This window comes from Hirundo rustica, chromosome 8, assembly GCF_015227805.2.
Source record: "Hirundo rustica isolate bHirRus1 chromosome 8, bHirRus1.pri.v3, whole genome shotgun sequence".
NCBI classification, from domain to species: Eukaryota; Metazoa; Chordata; class Aves; order Passeriformes; family Hirundinidae; genus Hirundo; species Hirundo rustica.
The window spans coordinates 25,377,533-25,391,081 of record NC_053457.1 but is presented as its reverse complement, the minus strand read 5'-3'; the positions used below and the strand labels follow the sequence as shown (position 1 = coordinate 25,391,081).

Below are 13,549 nucleotides of genomic sequence, written 5' to 3'. Positions count from 1 at the left end.
TAGAACCATGGTGACAGTCTGAAATGAGGAGCCACAGACAAACAGCTGTGGCTGTAACTCCTACTGGCACAGCTGGAGCTGAGAGAGGCTGTCTGTTCACAGCCAAAATTAGTAGGACTTGGTGGGACTTATATTACTTTTCCTATTGCCTCGGGAATTAAGCCAATCTGTTCCTTCACAAAACGAGTCCATCTTCTGGGACATGATTTTCTCCAATGCAGCGAAGAAAGTAAATCAAATGCATATTCATCCACTCTGTATTCAGATCTGAATTTGGATGAAAAAGCAACTGTTGTGAATCTTAACTCCATGGTGAATCCACTTTCAAATTTATAGACCAAATTCCTTCATTATATTACTTTTTTGTTTTTATATTACAAAGCTTCATCCCTAAAAAGCCACCAGACACTGAATTTTCAAAGACTATTATTAACAGAAGGGAGAAGTAGCATGAGCTTCCAAAGAGTATATTTTCTGATAAAGTTCTCAGTTTTGCATATAGAAAGTCCTGGCTGAGATTCATGGAAGCAGAATAACTTTGGGCTATCTGCCCAAAACAGACTGAACAGCTGAGTCTTCTGGGAATCACCTGGTGCTAAGAAATCTTCATTTCTTTTCCTACCTCCACAGGTTTTTATGGCACCAAAGAACTCAGGGTGCCTGTGCTGGGCAGATAGAGCCTGGGAATTTCATTATAATGATCTCTCTTGGTGGCTTTTTCCATTGTAATGGAAAATAAAATAAAATAAAATGGGCAATAATACTTTCTCCAGGCATTGAAAGATGGGATCAGGTTCAATAGTTCCTGTTTTTTCCTCACTTACGCATTCTGCAAATTCATTGCTTCCTGCCTCCGGAAACACAGAAGAAACAGAGTAAAACAAAACATCTCTCATTACACTACTCATCTAACTACATTTCTGTTCTTTATATCTAGTGAGGATTAGGGTTGTTTTTCTGTTTTATTTCTTGGGGTGTGCTGTTTGGTATAGTGGTCCAGGTCCTTGGCTCCAGCCCACATTGTCATTAGAATCAGTAGATAACAGCAGATGTTCCCTCATTCGTTCCCACTTGTATCAGGTCCTGAGAATATTTGGCTTCTGAATGCTGGGCAAGAAACAGATGTTTCAGAGGATCTTTCTTTCTTTCTTTCTTTCTTTCTTTCTTTCTTTCTTTCTTTCTTTCTTTCTTTCTTTCTTTCTTTCTTTCTTTCTTTCTTTCTTTCTTTCTTTCTTTCTTTCTTTCTTTCTTTCTTTCTTTCTTTCTTTCTTTCTTTCTTTCTTTCTTTCGTTCTTTCTTTCATGTTTGTTTGTTTGTTTGTTTGTTTTTTACCACTAAATTTTTAATATCTGTGATTTAGTCAGGAGTGGAATCACTCAGATGCTAAACAGAAAAAAAAACCCCAACAAATAAACAACCCTCCCTGTTCCCCAGACAAAATATTCATTAAAATGAAGGTGTTGGTAAGGGGAGTGAAAGTGCTGCTGTATAACTAGTGCCAATGTAAATGTTCAATTAACACCTCATCAGTTAATTACTGCTTTGAAAACTGGCAGAAGAGAGCCGGTGTAAAATATTCCTGGATGGAATTACTTGCTTACAGTGGCTGTAGACAATAAAATAATGAAATGCCACAGTATTGTCTACTGAGTTCCCGATTAAACTCCAGCCTAAATATATCCCTTGCTCCTCCCCAGTAACTTCGGTGCCATTGGAAATGGCAGCACAGAGCTCCCTCAAGTGCCCTGCCTCTCTTTTCTATCCCCAGGACATGCATGTTATCAGCACAGATGAGAATCAGGTGTTTGCAGCTGTACAGGAGTGGAACCAGAACGACACGTACAATCTGTACATCTCCGACACCCGAGGGGTCTACTTCACCCTGGCCTTGGAAAACGTCAAGAGTAGTCAAGGGCTGGAGGGGAATGTGATGATTGACCTCTATGAGGTATGTCATAACGCCGAATATTTCATGGCTATCTCAGGAGCTCACATGATCCCAGTACCGTTTCCTCCGTGCACATCAGTCTTGTAAAATGCGTGTGAACAGCAAAGCCAACAAATGACTAAACACAGAGTTTTACCTTTCCTAGATTTACTGCTGAGTTCACCAGTAAGTTCTCAGGTGAGGAACAGCTCATGGCTCTTTGATGCATAGGAAAAAGTTATGGGATAGTTCATTCAGATGGTAAGAGGAACTCTCTTTGTCAGCCAAAATCCTGTTTGGACCCATGTTGGCTCTATGGCTCTGAAAGCTCACAGCAGTCTCAATAATATCATTCCCCAATTTTTGTTGTATTTCTGGCAACCTAATATCTTGTTTTAGAAGTTAAGGAGAGACTGCAGTTTTCAGCTGTCCTTGTCACCTTTCTCAGCTTGGACTATCCTGGGAACTTAGGTGGTTATAGATAGGCCCTCTTGGGCTATCCCATGAACATGGAAACTCTCGTACCTCATTTTGATGCCCTTTTTACCCTGAGCCTTTTTCTGAACGAGTGTTCTCTGCTCAAGCTCACCATAAAAAGGCCAATTTGCATTGCTTTTTATGCCAACTGATCCTAAGAGTGGGACTTCTAATGTGCCATTGTCCATCTCTTGCTCTGCTGCATTTTTTTCCCTCTGGAGACAAACACTCAGCTGAGGAGAAGTTCAATCCTCAGCTGCTTTTCTGAAGGTTAGGTTCTGTTTTCAGGTCTCCTTCAGGGTATTTTCTGACCATTTAGAATAAAGGTCTGGGTGCCTTTGAAGGTGAAGATGTTTCCCGTATTTCCTTGTCACTGTTCCAATATTAGCTCTGCTCCGCAGTTTTCCTTCAGCTGCCCTCTAGTTGGAAACCACCTTGAATTGTCCAGAGAGCCAAAGAGTTATACATCAGTGCAGATGGACCAGAGGAGGATGGGCACTGCCATTTCAGTCGTTTGGATTTTTTACCATTAATCTCTCCACAGTGCTGGCAGCCCATGGAAAAAACTGTTGCCTCTTATTACTGTCAGCTGGGGAAGCAGCTTTACTGCATTATGTAAAGGTGTCCTACATCCCAGGGGGTAAAGAAAATCTTTTGTTTTGTTTTATTCATCTGACACCACACAGCAACCTGGATTGAAATAGATGAAATCAGACTTGCAACATCATATTTGCTGATGATCTAGATAGAAGAAATATTGGCTGACATGGAACCTGGCACAAACCTTCCTTTCAGTTTGATGTTCTTGCTGGAAGGGAACAGAGCATGGCTCTCTGAGTCAGATTTTTATAGTGATCTAGGGGAAAATGGAGAGGAATGCAAGAGGAGAAAAAAAATCCACAGATAAATTAAAAGTAAGTGGAGAGATTGCCAAATGAGTCCTTCACTGGTGGCAGCAGTATATTTAAAAAAGCATCATCATTAGAGAAGATGCCAGAGAGAGGCCTGTATAATGTGCAGGTGTTTGTGTGCATGTTTGTTGGGTGTTAAAAGTAAGTTCTTCTGGTTGCATTGCAGTGAACATGTTTATGTGTGTAATTCCTACATTGATTCTAAATCAAGGATAAGTCTGCTCAATGCTGCCAAGCAGTGAATTGCACTGGGTACAAAGAGAAAATAAAAATTCTTTCATGTTGTCTCCTTCTGTTCATAAAAAGGTTGTCCTATTGACCTCCTCATGAAGTGAGGGAAGAGCTAAATCACTGACCACTGTGTCTGAGCACCCTTTCTAGTTCCTGTGTTGCCCAGTGATCTGATGTGGCTCTGTTGCAATGGTCCACACCAGGACAGTCCTGCCTGTGACAATCCACAGCTGAAGTGATAACAGACTGTGGGGAGGTGTGTCTGTAGCTATGGTATCTATGCCTGTCACTCTGGAATGAACGTTTTTCTAGCAGGAAATGTGTTGGCTGAGAAGTATGAGGTATGAAGGTGGTGATGGGGAGTGAGAAATGTCTTTAGAGCTGTGTGTTCCAGTGTCTTGTATGGATCTTTCTGAAGGCGTAGAGCAGCATTAGTATCTGGACACAATGCATTCAGGGTGGTGAGGGTTCTACAGTTCCTTTGTGGGAGCTGATGGAGTGCTTTCCTCTCTGACCACTGGTGGTGGTGCACTTGCTTGCCTGGGTCTCTCTCTGCTATGACTGAACAGCTCCATGTGTTTCAGGGTTGTGCACATGCAGTCAGTCTCTCTCTTCCTTCTGAGAGTACACAAGCATGTGTGTGCAGTCTTTTTTGAAGATAGAGCTGTCCAAGACTGACAGAATAACTTTGCTTTCTCAGGAAAGGATTCTGAGTCCCAGCCCATAACTAGAATCATAAAAAGAAAAAAAAATCAGGATTTCAGAACACTTTTATTGCCTGATATATAAAGTGCTCTTTAATCATTTATGGCCAGTGTTTCACAGGGACTATATAATAGAACAATTTTGGGACAGCAGCGAAGCAAAGTAAAACTGCAGCTATAGGCTCTAGCCTCTGGTAGGAAAGGCAGAGCTGTGTTATTTTTCCATCCCTGTCTCTTCATGCAATATCACTGTGACACAGGAGTACCCTTGTCTTTTCAGGGTGCCTTTCTACTACAACAAAGAAATCCTGAATACTTAGTTGGGTGGGATCAAACAATCCAGCTGGGAAATTGAAAAGGTTATCTTTCTTCTGCTTATATCAACAATGAATTAGTTAACTATTCAATTTAAAGACTATTGCCCTTTGCAGCAAGCCATGTCAAAGTCTTTATGAACTTGAAATGAAGTTCAGGAAGGTGCTGTTTGAATAAGTACCAAAGCACTGTACACAAATAGTCTCACAGCACGTGATTAAAAGTGCAATAAGGTCCTATTCACTGGTAGCTGTAGCATCCAAATCCAGCCACATAATTAAATGGGTTGAGCTGGAAAAAGATCAGAATCTGCTGTGCAACTGTTTGACATGCCATGCCGTTTAATCTCTGTGAATAAAAACTCTTGATGAATGAGTCTGTCTTGGTAATTCTACATCATACGCAGAGGTGAGGTGGATGACTGAACAGACTTGCTGGAAACCAGAAAGTTTCTCACTTTCCTCCTCCTTCTCCTGATTTCACTTCCCTTTTTATTGCGGCGCTCAGATTGCAGAATGACAGCCTAACAAATTCATTCGCAAGCTGCAGCAGCTATTGCGCTATTGATTTTCAGTGTGCTGAGAAGATGGGAACATTCTGCAGTGTGAGTTGTGGTTTGAGGTTAACATTTTTTTTTTCTCCTCGCTGAGATACTTTCAGGCTTGGTTCCAATGTGAATGTGTTAGCATCATGTCTTTGCAAAATCCTCCTGCAGGTCTGTGAATTTAAACTGTTGGGTAAAACACCAGGAAAAAGTGAAAGGATGGGGACCTCATTGCCAGCTCTGTAACTAGCCTTCTGTATGGCCTTGCTTGAGTCACCTGTGCTTTGGTTTCCTCAACATACAAAACCATAACAAAAGTACTTCTGTGGCCCAAGTCATCTTGTTGAAACACTGATAATTGTGAAACACATTGAGATCCTTAGATGAAATGTCTGAAGAAGGCTGGATGAGGATAGAAACACTGAACTGCAAGTTTATGTGTGTGTGTTGCTGTTTTCTTCACAAGGCCAAAATTGCTGCTGTTTCCTGCTGCTGCTGTGCAAGAGAAAAATAATTGCCTGTGCATGTTTCATCTTTCAGGGGGAAGGATGCCTGCACAGTTGAGAGGTTGTCACTTTATAGATAATGCTGCTGATCTCTTGCCATGTTCCCATGATGATTCTGAAATACAGTATTTCTTTCCCATTTGTCATCTTTGCACCTGTAATGGCTTTATCTTTTCCCCAGCACCCCGGCTTGCCACTGACCACACTGACAGAGCCGTCAGAGCCCTGGTGGGTTTGACTGAGAAAAAAGGGACATGCACAGAGCCTGCATGGACTTGATCTATTTTTCAGCCATGTCAATTTTTCCTAGGTAGCAGGGATAAAGGGAATGTTCTTGGCTAACAAGAAGATTGACAACCAAGTGAAAACTTTCATCACCTACAATAAGGGGAGAGACTGGAGTTTGTTGCAGGCTCCGCACACGGATCTGAGAGGAAATCCCATTCAGTGTCTCCTAGTAAGTACCTGAGGGGGAGCCTGGTGGGTGGTAATACCCCAGAACGATCTTTTTCTTCCAGGTAACACAACAAAGAGTGGGCAGTGTATCTTCATAGAGTGCAGTGCTTCATGCTTGGGCTGCCAGGGGTTATTGCCTTGTAATTTAATTTAATTTAATTTAATTTAATTTAATTTAATTTCTGAAACAAATGTAAGCAGTATGGATCAGCTGCCTTTTGCAGCAGTGCTGTGTCCCCTGGAAGGGCAGGGGAAGCTGGCTGCTGTGTCTGGCAGTCGTTCTCTGGACGCTAGATGGGAGGCGAGAGCTGCTGTAGCTCAGAGCTCTGAGTGACAGTAACTGGAAACAGGCTCAAAGGAAAAGAGAGCTGGGATTGCTTTCATGCTGCTCTGTTGGCATTAATATTTATTAACATCCATCATTTTCTCTTTGAGCTCAGAAGTGAGAATCGACACATTCATCCAGATATATGTACAGCTTTGTGTTGGTGTAAATTGTATCTATCTCTGTACTTATTGATATAGATCCACATGTAGCTAAGTCTTTAATCATCATTATATTCAAACAGTTTGCAAGAGGGAAGGTGAAATATAAGTAATGTGAATAGAATTGGAGACCTCTATGAAATTAGAGCACTTTAACTGATTTTGACATATGTTTCAGCTGATACAATCTATTCATAGTATTGGGATAGTACTCAGAACCCCTGTGTTTGGGATTCTCAATAGCTTTCATATTATACTAATTATAGTATGGTTCCAGGCAGAATCAGGGACACCATTTAAATTGCTCTTGATGCTGCTGCTGTCCTGTACTTGCTTGTTGTTTTCAATTAAAAAAAAAAAAAAAAAAAAAAAAAAAAAAACCAAAAAAAAAAACCCACACAAAACACCACACCACACCGCTCATTTTGAGGCATTAGAATCTGGATCAGCATTATATTTTGTAGCTGAATGCTACACTAATCTCTTAACTGAATGTCATGCACTATTGCAAGAGCAAAGAATAAGTATTTGAAGCTGTTCAAATAATTGATTTTTCTGATTGTGCCAAAATGCAAGTCCTTTATTTTCTGTCCTGTTTGGAAAAAATAAATAGGAAAGACTGTGGGTAAGACAGAAGAGTTATTTCAATGCATGACTAAATTTCTTTGGGTTTGTTTTCTTCTTTCAAATTTTTAAAAATTGTAACTAAGTGATTTTTTAATTATATGAGGTGAAAACAAAAAAAAAGATGACGTGCAAAAAAACTATGCAGGCTTAAAGCAATTCAGTTCATTGGAAGGGACTATGTAATGAAGCCTTTGTGTTTCAAATCGATTGTATAATCTAGTTTTAACTCAAGTTAACATAATCAGTAAAAAAAAAACATAATCAGTAAAACATAATCAGTACAAACATAATCAGTAAAAAAACATAATCAGTAAAACATAATCAGTAAACATAATCAGTAAAAAAAAAAAGACAACTTGACCTCAAATTATAATCAATTTTATCACAAACTCAAGATTTTTATTATATGATATGATAGTATCATATATTCTAGGGGAATGACAAGGCGGGACAACAGAAAAAAAGCGCATAGGCAAGTAAAATAATAAAAGTAGACTTTATTTTTTTTTCCAGAAATTTAAAGTTAGAGTTCTGAGAGGTGTTTCCTGGTATTTTTGTGCACTGATCATGCAGAGTCTGACTCTCTACTCTGGTTCTAAGTGAGCCAGTGATGCTGCTCTGCGTGGCCCTTATGGAGCAGCTGTTTGCAGGAATTGGGTGTTTTATATACGAGGTGATGCCTACCACTGTAGTTACCCATTATATAATGGAAGTGATCATATATATCTTTGTGTGAAACAGAAATGGGGGAGAGAGAGTTATGGCTCCCTTCGAGCCTTCCCATCCACACTGTATCTGCTATATCCGTGGGCACCAGAGAATACAATAAACTTCATTTAAAATTAGACCAGATATGTGTGAACAAGCTGAATTCCCTCGAGGGTGATAAATTTGAACAAGCCAAAGGGTCAAGGGGAGGAACAGAAGTGTGGGGACAACAGTGAGAACTGACCTAGAAAAGCTCATAGTTCTCTGGGGATTGCATTTACATCCCTGGAGCTCCACTGTGCATAAACAACCATTTAAACATTCGTTTGTTTTTATTTTGCTCTCTATGCAGCCATGTACTTGCTCTGAGAATTACTTCCACCTGTGCAAGCTCAGTGGATGCTGTTTAGGCTTCTGAAGTGCTCTGTGACTTGAGCTGAAGTGTAGGAATTGTTCTGTGATTTCAGGGTGCTAAGGGGCAAATCCTCAATGGACTTTAACCTTGTATCTCAGTCCTTTCAGGAGGACGGAAAGTATTTTATCAGAAAAAAGAATATTTAGCCTTGTTTATTTTTCCTCTTCCCCTTATATTGGGTAAAACAGGCAAGAGGCCTCTTTCATTGTCTCAGCACTCCTCCATGTTTAGGTTTTCACCAGCTTTTGGAACAGCAGAGGAGCAGGAAACCTTGGTTGAGCATGTAGAGTCCCAGTTGGTCAACTTGCAAATCTGGAAGAAAGCAAATAGCTGAAATCTGAACTAAACTTGCTCGTTAGGTTTTTACAGGAACAGGCAGTCTGCCTGCCATAGAAAGGGAGGGATAGAAGTACAGAAAATGTACCAAGCCACAAAGTGAAATAGCAATTCTGAAAGAGGGGCAAGCTATTTAAAAATCCCATCTAGGTTCACACTTAATGGTGGGAAAGATTAAGGCAAAATATGGAGTGAAAAAATTCTAGAAATTATAGAGAATAAACTACAGAAGTTGGGAAGTTTTTGAAGCAAAAGTACTCTAAATTTACATTCCTGTAAATAAGTGAAGGATCCATAAGGCTTTTCTGCTGAGGAAAAATGCGGAGAAAAGGAGTTTTCCCCTGCTCTGAGGCAATTCTGTTCCTTGTCAGTGTGACATATCTTACCATTTAAACACTTCACAAACTCCACTCACCTCTTTAGCCATGCCCATATCACTGGTTTTACATCTTTATGTCAATTGCTCCTTTTCCTTCTAGACATAACTGTTCCTGGCACGATCCTGCTTTTCCTTATGGCATAGATAAGTGAATTCTTCTTAGTCCATTGTACATGTAGTTTAGCTGGCATCGCTGCTGCACGGCAGACACTAATGCTTTCCCACTGCTGGTTTGCAGCATAATTGTCTCCAGCAATAGCTCAGGACTCAGCAATGACGGATGTTCCAGCTCATTGGCAAAATGGGATCTGCCATTTCCCAGAGTGACAGTACGGTCCCCATCCCGCCTGCAAGTGCAGGGCTGCGTGCTCTGTGCATCTGGTCTTTAAACCTAAACTAAGTGAGAATTAAAACAGAAGTAAGTACATAGAAGCTAAGTTGTTGGGTAAGGAGGTTAGGAAGGAATCTGGTTGAAGAACAGGGTGAGCCAGACAAAACCGTCCCTCTACTGACAGTACACTCGAGGTGGTTTTTCTAAGGGACTCAGAATTTCTTTGCAATTTACATGAGACAGCTCTAAATAATGAGGAAGGAGGAAATCTAATCCCAGGGTTTTGTTTTTCTTGTTTATACCACTCGTGTTCTAAGATGAATGTACTTAATCTTCATGAAATAGCTACCAAGGTACTTCATTCCAAAGATGCTGGTTTAGTTTGGTGCTTACCATGTGTTGTGAAGTGCTCAGCTGAGGAGTAGTTCTATCTGGCAGGCATTGAGCCTGAAGAGTTAATCAATTAACTTTCAAGGATGGACTTAAGGTTCAAACACAGGGCTGAATCTCAGGAGAATCTTGATTCAATTTTTGGTTCTATCTCCAATTTCCTATGTGACCTTGGGCAAGTTATATATTTTTTGCTGTGCCTCGCTTCTCCAGACATCTGTTTATTCCCTCCCACATTTTTTTTATCTTTTCCATAGGAATTTATATGGATTTCAGGACAAAGATCATATTCTCATGAAGGGGCACATTTATGCCATCTGCTACAGAGTATTTTAAGCATCTAAGTGAGGTGTTTCTCTTGGAAGTGTTTATCTCTTTTCATTGCTCCTTGCTTTTGCAGGTGAGCAAAGACCCCTAGGTCTTTGTGTTATGATACTTTCTCCCACTTCTGATGAGGAGCAGCCACTAATAGCTGGTTTTTATTGTGTCCTGCCATTGGAGACAGTTCAGGTGGGCTTTGCAGAACAGCCAAAAGTGGGTTTGTGGATGTCTATGAGAAATTTTACTAAGGACTGATGAGCTTCCTGAGGGGGGAGCATAAGTCTGCTGGCTTGAAAATATTAGGAAGCAAGTAATGAACTCCAGCATAACTGTAAAAACGGTGGAAGTGAGCAGAGCAATGGTCTCTATCACCTATGCTTTATCTTCTATCTAGAGTTTAAATGCTCCATGCTGTGGTTGCCTTTCCCTTGGTGGCCATGCAGCAGATGGCACAGATGGAAACCAGGCAAAGACAGGGAAACCCAGACCTGAGATTCTGGTGATAATAATGATTTTAGTAGCCTTTTGGTAACAGCAAAAAGGACAGAGACGAGAGATGAAAATTCTGAAAACCAGTGAGATGTCTGTATGTGAATTAAGCTATGGGAGCTGGAGGAGGAACACAAAAGGACGGGCAGAAAAGGAAACAGCTGGAAAAATATCTGTTGATGAACTGTATAAGGATGGAGAGGGTGTACAGGGGAATGAGGAAGAGAATGTTAACACAGTCAGGATGTGGGGTGGCCACGTGCTGGGCAGTAACTTCAGGTGTTTGGCTAAGAGTGGAAAGGTTGGTTTTCATGCCATACCCAGTTGTCACTAGAGACTCTAAGCATTACTGCACTCCGAATAGTAAGAAGTTATGCCACTAAGAAGACCATCTGTCTGCTTAGACAGATGGCCTGGCTTTTAATATTGGAGATATATATTCCATTTATATATGCTATTTCTGTGAAATGAGAGAAATTTGAAAGGAAACCTCTGTAGCACAAAGATTGAAGCTTAAAGTCTCATCTGGGTTGGGAATTGGCTGAGTTGCCATTAGGTTCTGCCTTCAAAATTCTGAAATGGGCTTGGAGCACGTTAGTTTTAAAAATATGTTTTCTATTTAGTCTTCTCACAACCTATCAAAATGTAAAAGGAAAGAGTTCATGCTCTTGCAGTGCTCTTCCACTTCCTGCATTCATGTCAGCTCGATTTGTTTTCCACTTCTCCCGGGGCCCCGGGCTGCTCCAGCGGCTGCGCTCGCAAGGCTGTCATTTGGAGTTAGGCTGCTCAGTACATTCCACTTGGCAGCTTGTGCTCCCTGCTGCACAGCCCACGGCCCCTTTTCCTGTCTCACATACGTGAGAGCTCCCATCTTTCCTCACCAGCCTCATTTGCCTTTGCCAAAAGAACCCTGCCTGTCTCCGCAGGGGAATTGCCATTTCAGTCATATTCACCTGCTCTGAGATGGGATGGATAAGTGGTCTTCCTCCTGTGGTCTTCCTCCAGTGACCTGTGGGACAAGGTCCTACAGAGGAGGCCAGCCAGACTCTTGGGGCTGCAGATCTAGCCTTTGAGCAGCTGGTGTTATTCAGGAGAACCTGCCTCCTTTGAGCCTGAAGGTCCCTCTGCACAGCCCCTCCTTCTCTTACAGAGCTGGGCAAGCTGAAGCATGGGCTTTGCTCCAGTTCTGTTCCTGTGTGATGTCCACCTTGACTGGGTCAGTTTGCTTCACGTTTTCTTGCCAGTATTTTTCCCCTGCTCCTCCCTTAGCATGTTTCATGAAGGGCTCTTCATGAAGTTTGAAAGAAAAAAGAAATTCTGGAAATAAAACCCAAGTGAAGAAAATAGTATTCAGAAATTTTCAGAAATTATCACATTACAGATTTGGAGGGAATTGTAATGGCAGCTTTGAAAATCTGCCCACCTGTCTTACCTTCTTGCTCAGCTGATGTATTCTGTACCACTTGTATCTTACCTGAGTACTCAGCATACAAAATCAATAGCAAATAGGTAAGGTTTCCATGGACGTATTTGTATCTTAAAAGTCACATCCAGATGGGCAATGAAGCTTTGCTTTAAACTTGAAACTAACACTTTCCGGTTGTGGTACTTTGTATTTATTGCAGTGCATTTCAGAACAGTCATATGTCAAAAAGAGTTGAGAAATTGTATGAAGTAAGTTGTTTTTTTTTTTCTTGGCTAATCAGTGGTGATTCAGCACCACACCAGTGGGCTTAAATTGCTTCTTGTTTCAGAGACAGTTGGGTAGTGCTGCTCAGAGTCATTCCGTATCTGCATCAATCTGCATGATTGCTTCTCTAAGAGCAGGAGCCAGGAGAGTAAGGTAGTCCTTACATCACCTGCCCGTGCAAGCCTGGTCCCCTCCTTTGAGGTACAGCTTCAAAGATCTGGGCCTTGGAAGAGGGTTTCAGCCTGATGCATCAGTTTCCCACTGGGAATGGGCTGTGTCAGAAAATGATGGCAAAGTGGCTGTGCCCATCTAAGGGTTGCTGAATGCAATGATTAGGTGGAAATACAGAAAGACTTTCTATGTTTCTATGCCTGTAGAAATAGGAACATACATTGTTGTGTCCGCTTTTTACTTTTATTTCCTTTTTCTCCATAGCCTTATTGCTCACTTCATCTTCACTTGAAGGTCTCAGACAACCCCTACACCTCAGGAAACATCGCCAGCCGAGACACTGCCCCCAGTATTATTGTAGCTTCAGGTATGAAACATTTAAAATTGCCTGTTTGATGTGCAAGCCTGGATGAACTCTGGAGTTTGTGGAGGGTGTTGGGTGGCTCTGGGGTGTCACACCGCCAGGACTGGGGAAGGAGGCAGGCTGTCAGATCAAAATCCTTATGGGGGCCTTCAGCTTGTCATATGCTTTTTATTGAAACTGGCCTTCAAGGTGGAGGAGATCATGTCTAGTCCTCTACTCCTGTGAGCATAAGATCAAATCAGGGCATTTCCTTGGCATGTGGAGGTGTGTAGGGTGTTATGTTTTGGGTCTTTTATAGCTATTTTTTTCAAAATGAAACTCCTTCCCTCTTCCCCCTTCCCTCTTGTTTTCCTCCCATACCCAGAAGTTCAACAACTGCAAAATAAATAAATAAAAACATTTACTCCTCTGATTTGTTCATTCTGCAGTTTCTGAGAGGGTTCCTTCACTAACCAGTACTCATCTTACAGGTAATATAGGCACTGAACTATCAGACAGTGATATCAGCATGTTTGTTACTTCTGATGCTGGAAACACTTGGAGGCAGGTAAATGACACAGAATCTCTGGTTTAAATAAGATTCATAGGAAATGTCCTAAAAGTAGATTTAATCTGTCACTTACTTTTTGTTTCATTTAGGTTCAGGGTAGCATTTTGCAAACCATTTATGAAAGACTAATTTCACTTTGCAACAGTACAGAGATGTTCAAAGAAAAAGACTGAATATGCTGTTTAGACTTACATAACAGAAAATTATTTTTATTATTCTTC

At 41.2% G+C, this 13,549-nt stretch overlaps 1 protein-coding gene across 5 annotated transcripts in view; it reads left to right on the top strand.

Moving 5' to 3' along the window:
• Nucleotides 1-13,549, top strand: part of LOC120755975 (VPS10 domain-containing receptor SorCS1-like) — a 268,145-nt gene that overhangs the window by 204,666 nt on the left and 49,930 nt on the right. For all 5 annotated transcript variants that reach the window (XM_040071624.2, XM_040071621.2, XM_040071619.2 and 2 more), the window contains exons 9-12: nt 1,769-1,948; nt 5,926-6,072; nt 12,679-12,781; nt 13,249-13,325. In XM_040071624.2, coding sequence (XP_039927558.1) covers nt 1,769-1,948; nt 5,926-6,072; nt 12,679-12,781; nt 13,249-13,325 — 507 coding nt within the window. The remainder of the gene's footprint in view (nt 1-1,768; nt 1,949-5,925; nt 6,073-12,678; nt 12,782-13,248; nt 13,326-13,549) is intronic.